The sequence below is a fragment of the Siniperca chuatsi genome, linkage group LG4 (genome assembly GCF_020085105.1).
Source record: "Siniperca chuatsi isolate FFG_IHB_CAS linkage group LG4, ASM2008510v1, whole genome shotgun sequence".
NCBI lineage: Eukaryota > Metazoa > Chordata > Actinopteri > Centrarchiformes > Sinipercidae > Siniperca > Siniperca chuatsi.
The window spans coordinates 7,164,904-7,182,667 of record NC_058045.1 but is presented as its reverse complement, the minus strand read 5'-3'; the positions used below and the strand labels follow the sequence as shown (position 1 = coordinate 7,182,667).

The window sequence follows — 17,764 nt, the reverse complement described above, 5'->3', positions numbered from 1 at the left end:
TGTAAAGCACACTGGGTTTACTTGTAATAAAACATGTTTTATAAATAAAATTGCCTTGCCTATTGTGTGCAGAAATCTATATAAGTACCTTTGCTGAATATTTTTAATTATATCTAGAACAGAATATTCATTGAGATTATTACTGGGTGGAATGCAAGAAAATAGCTAGGAGAGGTTGAGATGTCATAATAATGAAAGACTGACAATAACCTAGCAATAAACAACTGTTTTGCTCAGTTGTGAAAGAAATATTCAGATTAATAAAAGTGACAATACCACAATACTAAAAAATAAAATATAAATAAATACTACATTGCAAGTAAAAGTCCTGCATTCAATATTAAATTCAAGTAAATATACATTCATATTAGCAAAACGTACTAAAGTAAAAGTTCATTAATGAGAATGACCCCTTTTAGTGTAATAATTATATATATATCATACTGAATTATTACTAGTGATGCATTAACCTATAAGCAGCATTTTTTTTTATTGTAGCTGGTCGAGGCGGAGCTAATTTGAACTATGATATACATATATTATTGGGGAGTTTAATCTATATTAACACATCACAAAAATATAATCTGCAAAGTAACTAGTGACTATAAAGTAAATGTAGTTTAGCAGAGAGTACAATATTTTTCTCTGAGGTGTAGTGGAGTACAAGTATTATTAGGACCATAAAATGGAAATACTTGAAGCGGCTATAATCGAAATGTTTATAATGACAATGTATAAAAATAATAAACAATGTGCAAGGGGTTTTTGTCAATTGTCACCCGAATCTGCAGCTCAGACACAGTTAGCGATTAGCTGTTGAACATAGTGGAGCATTTAGCAGATAAAGAGCCAAATATTTCCCTCAGCAGTTGGTGGAGACCAGAAACAGAGCTAAAACAGTGAATATTGGACTTTAATTCATTAAGTGGCCAAAAAGACGACTCCAAATAAATGATAATGTTGCTCCATAACTCCTGGATGTGAAAAATAAGTTCACCATATCAGCTTAAAAGGTGATGATGTCAATGTTGTTTCTGCTGCCCCCAAGTGGCCAATTGCAGGTTTAAGTGCAAGTACCTGAAAACTACGTAAAAGGTCCAGTGTGTAGGATTTAGTGGCATCTAGCGGTGAAATTGCAGTTTGCAACCATTTGAATACCGCTCGCGTCACCCTCCCCCCTTCCAAGCGTGTAGGAGAAACTGCAAAAAAAAAAAAAAAAAACTGCGAAAAACGCGAATGGCCCTATCTAGAGCCAGTGTTTGGTTTGTCCATTCTGGGCTACTGTAGAAACATGGCGGCCACTGTGGAAGGGGACCTGCTCCCTAGGTAGATAAAAACTGCTTATTCTAAGGTAATGAAAACACAACAATTCTTATTTTCAGGTGATTATACACTAATGAAAACATAAATACATAAATATTATAGTCCATTTCTGCCAATAGCTCCTCCTAAATGTTCCACACTGGACCTTTAAGAACTGTACTTGAGTAAATGTACTTTGGTCTTGTGTCAAGGTTTTACTTCATCAAGGATTTTTCTACACAAAACCCACTACCCCTGAATCATGCAGAATCACTGGGCAGTCCTGGGTGTTTAAATTTGAAATGAACAAAAGTCCACCTGAGTATAAAGCAATCGCTGAATTAAGTGTGAGCCCATCTGGAAAAGGAGTAGAAAAGAGATTTCTCCCATGTGGCATTTGAAGGATATTGGTTGAGCAGTGCTCAGATACTGTTATTTACACTGAAGGGGACTGTCTGGCTGATAGTGGGATTGTCTGTTTTGGGTGACATTTCAACGGGGTCACAGAGGTGAGGTGTGTATAAACACACACAGCCAGTCAGAATGTGTATATGTTTGCCTGTGTGTACGTGTGTGATTCATCTCTGTGTGTGGGGGTCAGCACCCTAGCAGGTGGGGAGCCCAGAGGCTCGGGGCTCATCCCGGCAGTGATTGGGTTTTGGAGCGGTCCGTGCTCTTCAGTCAGTGCCAATTAGCCTGTTGCCACCTTGTGATATTCAAAAGACAGCAGTGGCAATCGGATCGGTCTGTTCTCACACACACACACACACGATATGCTTACACAAACACACACACACACAGACATGGCTTATAGGTGATAAAACATTACTGGTGTGCAAGCAGGCTAGACTTTTATTTACATTATCTACAATATTAAGTTAAAAATCTGGTTTTGGGACAAACAGTGACGTCATAATCAAATAATGTCTGGCAAGTCTGTTTATTGGTTGTCTAGTTTGCGGTTTCTCTTGGTTGCTTTGTGAACTTTTTATACACCTGCTTTACATGTTTTTGTGTATATTATGTGCTTTTTTGCTCACATTTGCTTGTAACGCTAGATTTTGTTTTCCTTTGACTGTTTAGTCTCATCCAAAACTTACAATGAATTGATCCTATTAACAAGTATTGCATGTGAAGCCAAAGCCTGATATGACTTATTCCTCTGTGCCATAGAACTCCATTATTGTCCAAAAACTATTAAAAGCACTTCAATGAGCCACACCGATGCACTGGCTGACATGTTCCTTTTCCTTTCACATAGGCAGCATAGCTTATATTGAGTCAGTCTCACATACATCACCCTGGTGGTGTAAATACTCACTAGAGAACCAAATGTTTAATAACCCGCTGAAAATAGTCCCCAACAAATGCAAAATTTACTCCAGTTTGAATCATGTTTGCTTAAAACTTCCTGAGCTTTTGTAAAATGGAAACTAAATATTTGTGACCTGTTTTTAAAAATGTACATCTTCAATGTGAACTAATGGGCTTGGGGTTGACTGTGCCAGACAGGCCAGGAAGTCGGGAAGTATTCAGAGACAGACTAACACACTGTACATTTTGGACTTCCCATGGGATTTGTTGGAAATAAGAAAAATACAGAATCACCAGCCTGTATATCTAAGTTTTCAATGCTGTGAAGACCACAAACAGAATTCCATCCACCTCCATTGTATTGTTTCGGGAGGCAGAAATCTCAGAGACAGATCTCAAAACCATCTGCATGGCCATCTACCTATCAAATTATCTAACACTAGCTATATTTTTGTGTAAAAATGGTACATATAAATCATAATTCAAGTAATGTCGTACTGTCCCTGACAAACTGAGTTAGTAAAACAACACTTTCTCGGATATGAGTTACATCAAAATAAAATCCTGTTGCATACTTTGTCTCTTTCTATTTCCTCTATTTTACAGAATATCATTTTGTATTTCACATTTCCCATATGGATGCTACAAAAAACACCCAAGCAGCCCTTCTTTGTGAGCAATCCTGACGGAGAATTTCTAAAGTAGGGCATTTCAAAACCAGACAACAATGGGAGATGTCTCTCTGCCTGCAGTCCTCTACAATGCTGAGATGAATAATGGTATTATCTCAACACGTTGAACTATACTGATTGTTCAATTTAGAGACAATCACACAGTCTGTCACTTCTCCACTGCTCGCCCCTCTGTCTAATTCTGTCCTAAACACACGCATGCATGTAGCAAAATAGGCCTTCAGCCTGACTGCACTGTGAGGATAGGATGGAGAAAAAGATGGTCTCTTTTTCTCTTGGTGAACTCGACGCTCAAACACACACATACGCAGACATGCACCTGCACACACAGACTTACACAAAAGGTAGGGCTAGTATCCCCTTGAGTGTTCCCTACTGCTGCTTCTATGAAAAATTTACACAGAAGTGATCTCATCGGCTATTTTGAGCCCATCTCTGACCTAGGAATGTTTTAAAGAGCTAGTATCAGTCTCTGCTTTTGTCTTTACATTTGATAAGACCCAAAAATCGTTGTGTGTGTGTGTGTACATAAAAACCTATGTTCGTGTTGGCCCCTATGTCTGTTTTTATGATGTCCCTTCTGTGTTCAATACACAAAATCACCTCTAAGATGGAATTCTCATCTCACTGTATTGAAACTCATCTAGAATTGAAAGCAGGCGATTTCACTCATCTTTCTGACACTTCTCCTTGCAGCCACAAAACAGTGCACCTATTATATGAACTCAAACATTCTCTTATCCATCTGCAGGATCCTCAATGTTTTGGCAAGACAGTTCTTTTATTTTCCACACAGGACACACACACACAAAATCATATTGTAAGTCAGTTACAGAGACACACAAAAATATCAGTTGCTTTTGAGAGAACTCCATCAGCAAATTGAGTCAATTTCAGGTTTCTCTGCGCAGTCTCTGATGCAAACACTCACCACAAACACTGCCATCCAATTTCATATCGAGAGTCAGGCTGCTCTTGAGATGAATAGTGTGAGTCTGAAGTGTTGATGTTGGAGGCACAAGTCTGTCTGCCTGTACTTAGTTTCACACTGGTAATGGGATGGGTTGCTCTATCCATAATTCTACAACAATCAACGGCTGAAAATGTTTGGGGAGCTTGGATATTACACATGTGATAACGATGAAACAAAAAGCAACCAAGCTGCAAAGAAGGCAAGAATATTTTCTGGGGGGGTTCAGCACATTTTCAGGGTAAAACAATGTTCATGTGTGGGTGGAACAAAGCCTTAGCCATAGCCTTCACTAAGACCAATTAGGAGTCAAATATGTGTCAAGTCATCTTCCTCTTTGACACTTAAATTAAATGGATGTTCAAAGCCATTTTCAAAGAATCACCCATTTGGGATGACATGCATCACATTTTCCAACAGATGTTTTGTATGTCAAATCTTAATCTGCAAAGTAATTAGAACAGCTGTCAAAAAATGTAATTCAATAAAAAAAGGTACATTTGAATGTACCTTGTATGAGTGGAGTATGTTATATATAGTAAGTATAAAGTAGCATAAAATAGAAAAAAGCTACAAGTGCCTCAGAGTTGTACTTTAGCACTGTGCTTGAGTAAATGTTAATTACTTTTCACCACTGACTGAATGATGTTTTCAAAGAGACAATGATTTAACACTGTTATGGTGAATGAGGCCAGGATTTGCCATTTGATCAACAGCATAACTTCCCATTCATTTAAAACAGATAGTATCTTCAATTATGCAGATTTCCTCAGACCGTTTAATTACCTGGACAACTGCTCGTATCTGTAAATTAATGTGAGATCTGCAGAAGCTGTGAACAACTACTCTTTCATTTAGCACCCTGGTTACAGCAACAAAAAGCTCTGCGGCCTGACTGACACTTTGGCCTCATCCTGATGAAGGTGACAGAAAATAGGGTATATTACAGGGAGTGTGTAGACTGTAGATAAAAAAATAGGCCTGTAGTCACAAATAGATGCTCTAAAGACGAAGGCTGTATATTGACATGGTAGGGTCATATGCAGAAGAATCGGAATATCTTTGATGTTATGTTTTCTCATTAATACTAGAGATGCACAGGGTAGCAGTTATGACATGATGTTTGCTACATATTTTACTGCAAGATAGCATTGGAGATGATAAAGTCATCACGATGCATCTGGTAAAATTCAGTCAAGATGTGAGATGTGAGATGAGGAATTCAGCGAAGCACCGTCAATTTAGTGTGTGAACGTTTGAACTCTGAGCAGCTTTTTCATAGCTTCACCATCAACGTGAAATGACCTGCTTAATGAGGTATACAGCATGTTTTTCAATCATGTAATGTGGGACATTCAAAAGGCAATCAAGTAAAACACTGTCTGTCTTTATGAGAGAACTGTGCTGATATACTCAATCGCATTGTGGTTTACTTAAAAGTGCAACATGGCTGGGGACATCTGAGCCTTAGCGTGCAATCAGTGATGAATGACCTCATTGATGAAAGATGGTATGACTGATTGCTCCGCCAGCAGAGTGACACTAAATATATGCAAACATACAGATCTTCAGTATGTTTTTCTATCACAAATTAGTCAACTGACTTAGAAGAGAAACATTCTCTCAGAATGCACTCTGAAAAGCAGCTATTGCATGCTGTGGACACAAATAATGAAGGGATTACAGTCTCCCATCACAAAAGGATTATGCGATAAAAGCATGAATTCAACAAAGTGTTTTCGTGGGTATTTAGCAAATGTCTACATTATTTTGCAATTCACAGTGTATGTATTTCCATTTTTTAGCATTTCATTTTTTGGTTTAAAATTCAATCAAACTAACAAAAACAGCCCAAATATAAGAACATGGCACTCAAGTGACAAAGTTTGTAAGACAACATTTGAGAGAATACTTTCAAGTCAGTAGAGCATAATGTGACGTGTTCATTAAAACAAAAACTCAGGAACAAAGAAATATAACTAAAATTGTGAAACACTGATCTAATGTCTTGTATTTATTGTGCTGGATTATCTACCTCGGGCCTGAGGCAAGTCTGTGGAAGTTGCTTTTATATTGTTCCAAGACAAATAGCAGAAAACACTTTCTCCTGAAAGGTGGAAAATAAGCCATGACATCTCCTACAATGCTGACTGTGAGATGACCTGGCAGGAATAAAATAAACAACATAACTGGTATAAACAAAAAATAACACTTCTATTAAACCTTTACGGTTAGAGCAAGGTGTTGTTCATGATTATATGGACACAAAAGAAACTCATTAGAAATATAAAAAGAAAGAAATCACTTATAATACTCCTGTAACGCAGAATGAATGAACACCAAATTTCAAGATCAAACAGAATCAGGCTGAGACCAAACAGCTGGAGCGCCATGGCAACTGCAAATACTTCAGTGTAAAAATAACACTGAATTAAAAACTACCATGTCCTCCCAAACGTAAAGAGAAAACTCTCATGACCCTTTTGATGCAACCCAGACACATTCACAAAAATCAACCACATATCCACAAATAAACTTGAGCTAAAAGTCAGGATATGTTATTCAGAGCCATGCCGTACCTTCACAGTAGGCATTATCATCTCGCAGTGGGCGGAAGCCATCCTTACAAACACAGCAGTCTCCTGCCTCCAGGTTCACACAGTCGGAGTGCTCCACGCAGCCGTGGCCCTCTGAGCAGAAGTCATGACCTGCAGGAGGCACCGAGAGGAGAAAGGCTGAGATCCAGAGGAGAGAAGAGGACAGGACTGGTGGAGGCACACAGGGCCAGTGGAAAGGTTATGTCATAGTATCACAACCTTTTCTCTGAGTAGCCATACTGTCGCTTCTTTCCAAGGCATATTAGGACAAAATTACATTAATTTGCTCACTTCATAATATTAAAAGGAAAAAACTAAAATATTTTGCAGACAGTGGAGATATATTTGAGCTAAAAGTACAAATAATGTGAATCAATTGAACAAGTTTTAGCCCATTTCCTACAAATCACAGATACTTTGTATTATTGCTGTTGTAAAAATGATGAGCAACTTTACAGGCAGCTATTGATTTTAGTTTTTTCCAGCAAGTAAGAAAAACCTGCAAAATGGGAAAATAAAAACTTACAATAATCATATTCCACCATAAAAAATAAATGATATATGGCGTAGCAGTAATGTAGTATAGGACGATGTTTCCTCCATACCTCTGCAGACTTTGCAGCATCTGTCACTCAAGGTGATCTGCTCCGACTCTGCACAGTTGAGTTCGGGACAAGGCTCACTGGGGACCACTCGATGCATGGTCCTGTCCTGTGATGGGCAGAGACACAATCCTCATGAGCTACTTCTTAGGTCCACTCTGCCCCCCTTCGTTTGCTAAGGGCCTGGATGTAATTATGAACATTATTATCCATCTATTGTGTTTCCTTTTTCACTCTTCCACTGTCCCTCCTCCCTGTGAGTTCATTACAAACCAATTACTCATTGGTCAATGGCAGTTTTTTTCGCAAACTACTCCTAAAAACAAAATAAAAGCAGTTTTCTTCTCTCCTCCTGTTATTCTCAGTGATTTACATCATGATTCACGATGCATCTTTATTATATAAACAATGAATCAATCTTCTGGATTATCCCTGCACGTGTGTTTAGTCAGAGTGTAAAACCTGATTAGGGGGTTCCTTTTCCCAGCATGCCTTTGGCAGGTCTCTTTGATGATCTCATCCATGTCCCTCTGACTGATGCTAATATGGAGTCATTAACACTAGATACAGTTGAATAAAGACAATAGGCTTTTCTACCTATGTGTGGTGCACAAATATTTGACTTAAGGATAATCTTAAACCAGTCTGTCTATAGGACGTCTCCATGAGGTGTCATGACCTCTACTCGTACACTGGCTGAGTATGCACGTGTGAAATTTTAGATCAAACTTCCGCTACAACTTTCCAAACAAGCTGTACCACCTACTTCTTGCCACCCACCACCCAAAACTTGCACCCCCCTGCAGCCAGCAGGCAGACAGAAGATCAGAGACGTGACAAGCATCTGTCAGGGGAAGCCTGCAGGAGTCTGCAGCAGTGGGCTGAATGACAGCACTCCCCGTCCCCATTTCTTTGATCTGCCTGGGACTGCCAGTCAGTTAACTGGGACTACAGATGGGCCAGGTGTGGGCAAGCAAGCCAGACAGCTGTCTGAAACTGCAGATTCTAATAGAGGAGCAGGTTGATATGATAGAGTTGGGTGATTAAAAACTTCAATTCACTTTTCTGTGATTGATTGGGCATGCCTGGCATAATGTCATCAAGTGAATTACTCCCAAAAGTGAGCGACCCACCCATCTGGTGTGCCAGGCAGACAAAAGCAAATACTCTGAATAATATGATTTGGGGCCACTGTGGTATCTCATGATTGATACTGAATAATGGCTGTGGCATCCTATGATTGACAAGTGCAATGCTCTGGCTTCCAAGTGTAAATTTAATTAGAAGGATTTGGCCAATTTCTTTAGTTCAGAAAGAAAACGATGACAAGATCAATGAAATTCAGCTGAAGTGGACAATCTTGCATGCTGGCTCATTGATGCTTGATTTATCCTCTCAGGTTTGGCCAAGGTAGCTGTGGAAGAGTATTTAGTGAGCTGTCAAGCACCTCTAAAATGTTTAAGTTTGACAAATTAACAGAAATGAAGAGCTCGGTTACATGAGTTATTGTGGTGTCTCTTCCTGCAGAGGATTGATAAAATCATTTTGAATAAGAATGTGTTCATGTTTTTTCTCTCTCTAGGTGTGTGTGTGTGTGTGTTTTGACATGACTTACCCTACATTCAAATAGCAGGCATCTGCCAGAGGAGTCACGCACAGCCTTCTCATCCCCCTCCACCAGCTCTCTTCCACCAAACAGGCAGATAGCTGATAGCAGACACAGAAACATCATCAGCATGCCCACAAACAAACACACAAACACATAAAAAATAAAGCACATTGCTCCCTTGAAAACACATTTCATTAATATCATATTCAACATATTAATCTGTATTTTTGTTTTGTTTTAATGAATGTGAATGTAACACGTGAAGTAACCCCTCCAAAAATGTATATTGCTGTAAAATGTTTAATATTGTTATATATTATATGAGTTCAATCTGTTGTTAAAGAAATTCTGTTCAATTTACTATGATTTATTAGTTTTCATTCAAAAAATTACAAATTGTTTTATAACTTTCTTTTGAGTAAATTAATTTACTGCTCATTTAAAAAAAAAAATCAATAAATCCTTCTTGTCTATAAAATGTAATAAATAATAACAAATATCTCATGTTTGCAGATTCCAAAATGTGGTCTTATAATTGCTTATTTTACCTGACTAACAGTCAGAAAACTGAAATGCATTCAATTACAAAACAACCAAAAAACAAAAAAAATTCTCAATTCTCAACCCAAATCTACTCTCCGACACTCAGTTGTGGACTTGAACACCAGCGGAACAGCAGGGGTCTTATTTAACACTACTGTTTTACATGTATGATACAATCTGTCCTTATTATTTACAGCTTTTTTTTTTAAGTCCTCCGGTAAATTGAGTCAAACCAAATCAGGCATATCAAACCCAATTAAGCAATGCCACTAAGGAAGTGATGAAATAATTAACATGCAGAAGGAGAAAACACTCCTCACTGCAACACTATGGAGAATGCGTTTCATATACTTATAGGGCGAGAGGGTTCCAAAAATAGTCACATGGGCAGAAAGTTTGAGTTTGATGAGCAGTTGGGGTCAGACAGATTCAGACTGATATGAGGAAGAGAAATGATTGACACCGCAGGTCAGGCCCTATCACAAAGCAGTGTATCATGAAAGCGAAGGACTTCTGAAACAGCCATTTGACGTTCTACTTGACAGATCATCAAAAAAAAAAAAAAAAAAAGACTCAGAACTCCTCCCCGCAAGGCCTTGTGCTGCCAGATAAGGCTTTAATTTGGAGAGCGAATCATGTCTTTGTAGTGGGGAAACTTGCGGCACTCTTCTCTCCAAAGCCGGAGCATGCGTAATTAGCTGTGTGTTTGTCTACGTCGTTGAGATAAGTGAGCACAGGGGTGTTGAGTTTAAAGGGATTACCTGCTACGTGTTAATATTTGTGTAACACAGCAGCAGATTCTGAGTTATACTTTAAACCCCTGTGCTGCAGCCCTGACTCATGGGCCAATGGAAATGATGCCGACGTAAGATCATTAGAATCCAAGACTAATGGTTTCTTGCCGATAAAGAGTTAAATTTTGTCTATTATTTGCTTTGCAAGGGAAGCAGGAGAGCAACGGCAGCAGTGTGTGGGTGTGTGTGGTGAGAAAGTTCTCAAGTGAAGTCAGCTTGCACAAGATGTGGAGTGAGATCTACAAAGAAATACTATACTTACGTAAAGTCTGCTGAATTTTTCTATCATTCATGTGGTCTCTAACCTTCTATGAGTCACAGGTGAGAACATCAGTTATTAAAAACACTTATTAATACTGAACTAAACTATTTTTTTCCCATAGATTTTGTTTGATACATTAACAGGCAGCTCTTTCTCTTTTAAAAGCAAACACATCACATCTCTTTAAGTTTCATTTGGGTTAATATGTGAACAATTCTGGGGTGAGAAAAGCTAATATCCTCTGAAATCCATTTTTATTGAGAGGGGAATTGAGAGAATACGAGATGCAGAGTGCTGCGGTGAGGAGGCTAATAAGAGTTCATTGCTGAACTCAAGAGTCTTATGGAAAAAAACTCAGACCCCTCAATGTTGATATTTGATGAAACAGAATTATTTATCCAGCAAGAACATATCAGTGCTCAAAAGTTAAAAAATGGACATTTAAGAAGACACTATCACCAGGGAGAGTGTGCATCATTTCAGGCATTTAACATTTCTTTCTTCTTCATTTTTCTCACAGCCTCAACATGTCTGCCATAAATAGGAACTACTTTACATCACATGCAATGATCCCAGATTTACTGGCTCATGTCTGTGTGACTGGTGGCCATCTGTGTTTTGAAGTCAGCTAGTGAATAATTGACTGGTCCATGTATATGCAAAAGGATGGACCCATCTCAAGAGGCATGTTAGGAGGTAGCTTAGCAACACAGCAGAGCCCTGGTCAATTGTCAGGCAGCCCTTGTGGAGGTGTGATGTGTGCTCTAAATCTGGTGGTGGTGGAGGTTGTTTTGCTGTTGTGTGTGTGTGCATGTTTGTGCGCAATTGTGTCCATGATTGTACGAGTGTAGGAGGGTGATGAGGTCAAGGGTACTCCACTCACGCTGGCACTCCTTGCAGCAAGCACCCTTTACGTAGGCAGGCGCTGTGCCCGCTGGGCACTGAGGGGGAGGGCAGGAGATGGCCTCGCATTGCACCGTGCCATTCTGGTGAAGAGAGAGAAACAACACGTTGTTTAAAGAGTGACTTCTATAGGCCAACGGATACTGGTCTGATACTCAGGCTGATACTGATAGATATAAATATCAAGAAAAATATCAGACACATCACAGACACAAATATTTTTGATAAGGATCCCTTAAATGTGGTAATTACAGAATTGGGACCATGATATGTACTGACCAAGACATTTTACAATTAAAAAATAAACTTTCCGGTGCTCTCAAGTGGACACGCAATGTCAAGGAGACACCTAAATAAAAATGCACATACATATGCAAACATCTCTTTGGCATTTTTTGTACTGCAATTTTTTTGTTATTGGCCAACACATACACCAATACCGACATATCTGTGATAAGCTATTATCAGCCGAATGTATTGTTTTTTATGTAGGAAAATTCTATTTATTACTTCTTGCAGATAAAACTATTTTAGTCATTTTGTCAAAAATGGAAATTTAAACAAATCAAAGTTTCATCTGCTGAGGAAGACTGCTAGATTGAAGTAAGTCCACTAGTAAGTGCAGCTTGATTTAGAAAAAAAAACCTTTTGTCAACAGTTGAGCACATAAAGCACGGCTCAAATGTGCCCCAAATAAATTAAATGACCAGACTGCGTTCATTTTGAGATACTTGTGTACTAAATTACATCATTAGGGGGAAAAAGTTATATGCTTAGTATAAAAGCAAATGGATGAAGGCGTGGCCAATAACTTCACAAGCTCATGATCCCTCTTATTTTTAAATTTCACATGATTTGTGTGGCTATTTTCCCTTTGCTATCCTTGTTGTCCTTCTACTTGGCAATGGGTCACAAATGTGCCTTTATTGGCTGCCAAAACACTGCAAGCCTCTGTGATTGTCCAGCACAGACACAGAGAGCCCATCAGTGGCTGCTCATGGCCGGTCAGCCTCTAACTACCAGCATGCACGTCGCTATGCATGCTAGCTACACTGAGTGGCTATGGCCAGTCAGATTTCAGTTTCTTAAGGTTCATAATTGTGCCTACCCCGTTGTCCCTCCACCCCACACGTCCCTGCATCGTCACACGCTACAAAGCAAAAAGGCTACTCTTAGTGCCCACTACAAATAAAAAGTGGAAGGGCGAAATTCATTCATGAGTCCTTGTGAAGTAGGTGGTGAAATTGAAACTGGTGACATAGTTCATTGTCCAACCACCTCTTAGTCACCAACTGGAAAATAAGTTAACACAATTTACTCAAGAAATGTATTCATGCCATTATTGAATACAAATCAAGCCACATGTCTTCTGTGGAGCAGGTTATGCTCTGGCAGACCAAGGCTATATAAAACTGAATAGTGTGACACTAATACACTAACTGCTTTCATTTTGGACTTTCTTCCCTCAAAAGTCAGCACTGTTAAGCTCATTTGAAATTGTCAAAGGTGCAAATTTGCGTGTCAAAGTGCACCAAAACTGAACCCTGCTCGAACACCTGGGTGATCGCCCCTACACAGATGTTTGCCCCCTACCTATCCCCCACTCTGTTGCATGTTTTAAATATGATGAAAGAGAGGATTCTGGCAAAAATATGTATGAGTATGCTCACCCTTTAAAAAGTGTTGTTGTAAATCTACTCACGACCTACAATAGATTTCCACAGTAACCTGTAAATCTAATGTATTTAATTTGCTACCCCCTTTTCTCCGGCTGTACCTGTAATTAACATTGCTTCCACGGATGAAAGCTCTGTGACAGCAACATCTATGAACCTGATCCACATAAGTGATAACATCTTAATGCATGACCTTTGAATTTTAAAGGTCACAGCTAATTGCCACACATAAGGAAAGGAACATATCCCATCTAATTCCTTAATTGCAGCCCGGGAATGGCAACACACCGTTCCCAGTGAATGAAGCGATTTCATTGGATGAGTGGGCAGAACAAATCCCTGATGATAATTATCATCTGTCAAGAGCAATTAGGTGCGGCGCACTGAGAGATATGTGATTTCCTATTTTTTGCATGTTGGGTAGTGGTGCGCGAAGGCATTTCATTGGCTGGTTGGAGGGGTTCAGTAGCAGTGAATGAGTTTCATGTTCCAAAGCTGAGTAGACTGACAGGGGGTGAAATCTGTTTGTTGATGTGGTACAAGCCCCAGATCTCCAATCACTTCAAGATTCTCTTTATGGCAATTATTCACACTTTATGCAGAGCAAAGTAGACCCTTGAGAGAATTGAGCATTACTAAGCACTGTTGTTGATGTGTCTAATCCTGAGTACTGTGGAGGTTTTCAATCCAGTATCTTTTCTCTTCTGGGGCAACTCTCCTCTAATGCAAGGAAATAATGAGAATACAAGCTGTCAACAATGGGGCCCCTGCACTCTGCACCTCCACCCAAACACACCCCCCCCACCTTCACACACTTGACGAACAGAGGAGCAAAAACAAAAGCCAAGACCTACAATGGGAGCAGTGAACGTGTAAATGTAGACACACACACACAACACAAAAGTGATGCGTGAACACAAATACAAAACACACAGTGTTACAGACATGATGAAAAATGCATGTTCTCTCTTTCTCTAACAGACATACATGCACACACAGAAACACACACACACTCAAATCTACCCACACATTCTCACACACATCAATTTATTTTATGACACACACCTGTAAACATGTATGCATGCATGAAAAAAAACACACAATCACATACTGTATGACAAGTACATAATTCTAAATTCAGTATGTCTACACACACACACACACACACACACACACACACACACACACACACACACACACACACTTAATTCAAATTGAATGTCCTCCCTTGCTCTTTATTACATACACACCCATGTGCCCAGTTTATACACACATCAATAGACACACACACACACACACAGTTGAGTGTGTGAAGCCCCACCGAGCATGTGCAGTTTCTGCAGCCATCTGTCCAACCCTCGTCCTCCCTGTAGACGACCCCCTTGACGCTGCAGGTTCTCTCACAATAGCAGCCATCCAGCCCATTCATCTTCTCCTCCGCCCTGGACAGCTGCTCAGACCCCCCCCCCCCAAAAAAAAAAAAGGCAAGAAGGAGAGAAGATGAGAGTCAGCATTGTTGTGTATCTATATTCACATGTAGAAAGCAAAGCTTCAAAAGCAAACCAACGGTCACAAAAGTAAGTCATTAGATCATCGTTAACACCATTTACTAAAAGAGTATCTGCATCAGAGCAGAACACGTCAACAATAGCCACTGTCTAATGATAATATGTCACTGACCGCCTGTTGCAATGAATGTTAACGGCAGCAGCACATTGAAAAGTATATATTTTATGCTATAGCACAATTTGCAATTGTAACAGTTCATTTAATTTCAAATTAAGACACATTATGTCACATTACCTTGCTGGATGTTTTAGCAAGGATATCCTGCAGTTCCATGATTTTCTGCACAAGTCCGTGGAAATCATTGCAGGTTGGGCATGCTGAGATACAAGAGACAATACAGTATACTGTAATTATGTATGTAATTATGGTTATTTATGATAATTGTAAATTAAGACAGTAGTTACAACTTCAAGAAACTGTGATATAACTAATATTGTTTTTTAAAGATTGATAATAATTTCTTAAATGTGTGGGATGGGCTCCTCATACAGCCAGAGATCACCTTTTTGATACAGACAAACTTTAGGCCGCAGACACATGTTAACATTCACAAGAGTTTGCTTTGCCCCTTAGCTATTGCTATATGAATTCAGAAGAAGTTGCATCAAGTTTCATTTTGTCTAAGGTATGGTTAAAAAAAAACAAGACATTCCACACTTCTGCAGGAGAGACTGTGGGAATTCTCCCTTTTACTGATTAATTAACTGTTTGCAAAACATTATATTAACCAAAGTTTTATTGAGGGAAGAATTGTTTCTCAATTGCTAAGCTGTTTTAAAGCTGTTTTACTCTAGTGAGTACACAGTCTTTCAAGAATTTAAATAAAAAAAACAAATCAGTGCAATCAAGTGTAGTAAAATAAGTGCAAGAGCTAATTCAAGTTAAATTAAACACTCAATGAAATGCTTCTTTAATGTGTTAAGAGACTGCACTCACTTCTGTTCAGATCTGGACACTGTGAGATGTAACCCTGTGGCATCACCAGGATCTCCACATCCTGCATCACTCCCTGCACACACAGACGCACACCAAACTTTTCAAGCAAGGAGAGCAACACCTTACAGAAGGCAGACAGGCCAAAAACCCTGAGATGAAGTATGTTAATGTATAGTTAGTGGATCAGGACCCAGAGGAGCGGTGGTGTCTAAGTGTGCTCGTAGTACATTTTCAACATGAGATAACATGGAACCCAAGCTTGCGCAGGACATGCAAACACAAAACTAGGGCTGCACAATTAATAGAAATGGCAATATGGCCAAGTGCAATTTCTAAATCGCAGAAGCTGAAATTTTTTGATAAAAGGTAAAATATGTGACAAAACAGCATTGAAGTACTGTAGTGCTGCAGGGATGCCCTGGCCTATAAATCTTGTTCTCCAGATGTAAGAAAACATGTTTGTTTGGTACAGACCCCAACAAATGTCACAGCATCATGATTTTAATAGTTTTTTTAAGTGAAAATGAAAATTGTGATGCAAAAATGATCATTCCCACTAATCGTGAATCATATCGCAATCCTAACATCTGTCAAAATAATCGCAATATGAATTTTAGTTTTTTTAAGATTATTTTTTGGGGCTTTTGCCTTTTATTTGATAGGAACAGCTGAGGAGAGACAGGAAATGTGGATTAGAACCTGGGCCGCCACAGTAAGGACTCAGCGTTGTACATGGGGCGCCCTGCAATATGATTGTTTTACCATATAGTGCAGCCCTACACAAAACCAACAACCCTGCTTGAGAGCTTTGGTAACGGAGCATAAAACTGAACACAGTGAAACAGCAATAAATCCGAGAGCAAGTGCAAATTTATTTTTTAATCTGGGTAATGAGAGACAGAGTTGTAAGATAGATAACATGTTTACTAGGTTGTCGCTCGGGTGAATCATCTCATAACCAGACTCCAACAGGAAGTTAAGTCAACCAATGATGTGTGAGTTTTAGTAGATAGGTGGAATTTTTATTTTTCCTCCAATCTCCTCTGGTAAGCATAAACAGGAGATACAGATTCAATTTGATTCATAAGACCCAACTGATACTGAACTTTCGTCCTGTGGCCAAACCTCAACCGTATAAACACACACACCCCCCCACACACCCACCCACATACCTACACAGATACTCCGTCGTCATGGTAACCTGGCCCATTTCATTCCTTGAGTGCATTTATTTTCCTTACAGAAGTGGAGTGGTGCAACTTAGGAGAAATTGTTTTTTAAATTGTCTTGCCACTTCAATTTACGGCCCATAAATTTAAAATCCTGCGGAAATGATTTGCTGATTTCTCACGGCAATGTGCTGAAATGGAAGCAGATTGGAGCCACGTCTATCAAACTTGTAATGAAACCAAAAAACTATACATTTATCTGCAGCCATTGTACACATTTTCCATGCATCTACAGAAAACTTAATCTGTACTGTGATTAATACTGCGCTATTACTACTTATGCTTTTTTGAGCGTATGTAGTTAAAGTCACAGTGGAACAACAGAACATCTTTATCTTCAGCAATATTTCTGAGTGCAACGAATCAAAACCTTCAGTTATGATTGGATCACTTAAAAGTGGGTGTGGCTTAGTGACTACAGTGCGATACAGAGCTGAAGAGAGATAAGGAGCTGTCAATTATCTAATCAATAAATTAGACCTCAGTTACTGTATGTTCTTTTGGAAATGTAAACAAAGTTTTTGCTAATTGACATCCAAAAATCCACCTCCTATTATATACGGCTTTAAATGAGTTAGCCGCAGATCACATATGATATGTATGTATCATCATCGCCCTTGACAGATGAAAAATACTTTTGTTTTACAGGAATAGAAGATAAATACTGAGAAAACTGTGATAAATAGTCTGAAAAATACTCAAAAAAGATTTCTTTTGACATTTTTGCATATAAGATACTTGAACAATAAACACAAGGATAAAAGAG

The 17,764-nt window shown here is 39.0% G+C and overlaps 1 protein-coding gene across 1 annotated transcript in view; it reads right to left on the bottom strand.

Moving 5' to 3' along the window:
• nell2a (neural EGFL like 2a) overlaps window positions 1-17,764 on the bottom strand; it is an 83,918-nt gene that overhangs the window by 50,359 nt on the left and 15,795 nt on the right. The window contains exons 6-12 of the mRNA XM_044193825.1: window positions 15,770-15,842; window positions 15,068-15,150; window positions 14,586-14,714; window positions 11,569-11,671; window positions 9,093-9,184; window positions 7,481-7,586; window positions 6,858-6,986 (exon numbers count right to left, since the gene is read on the bottom strand). Coding sequence (XP_044049760.1) covers window positions 6,858-6,986; window positions 7,481-7,586; window positions 9,093-9,184; window positions 11,569-11,671; window positions 14,586-14,714; window positions 15,068-15,150; window positions 15,770-15,842 — 715 coding nt within the window. The remainder of the gene's footprint in view (window positions 1-6,857; window positions 6,987-7,480; window positions 7,587-9,092; window positions 9,185-11,568; window positions 11,672-14,585; window positions 14,715-15,067; window positions 15,151-15,769; window positions 15,843-17,764) is intronic.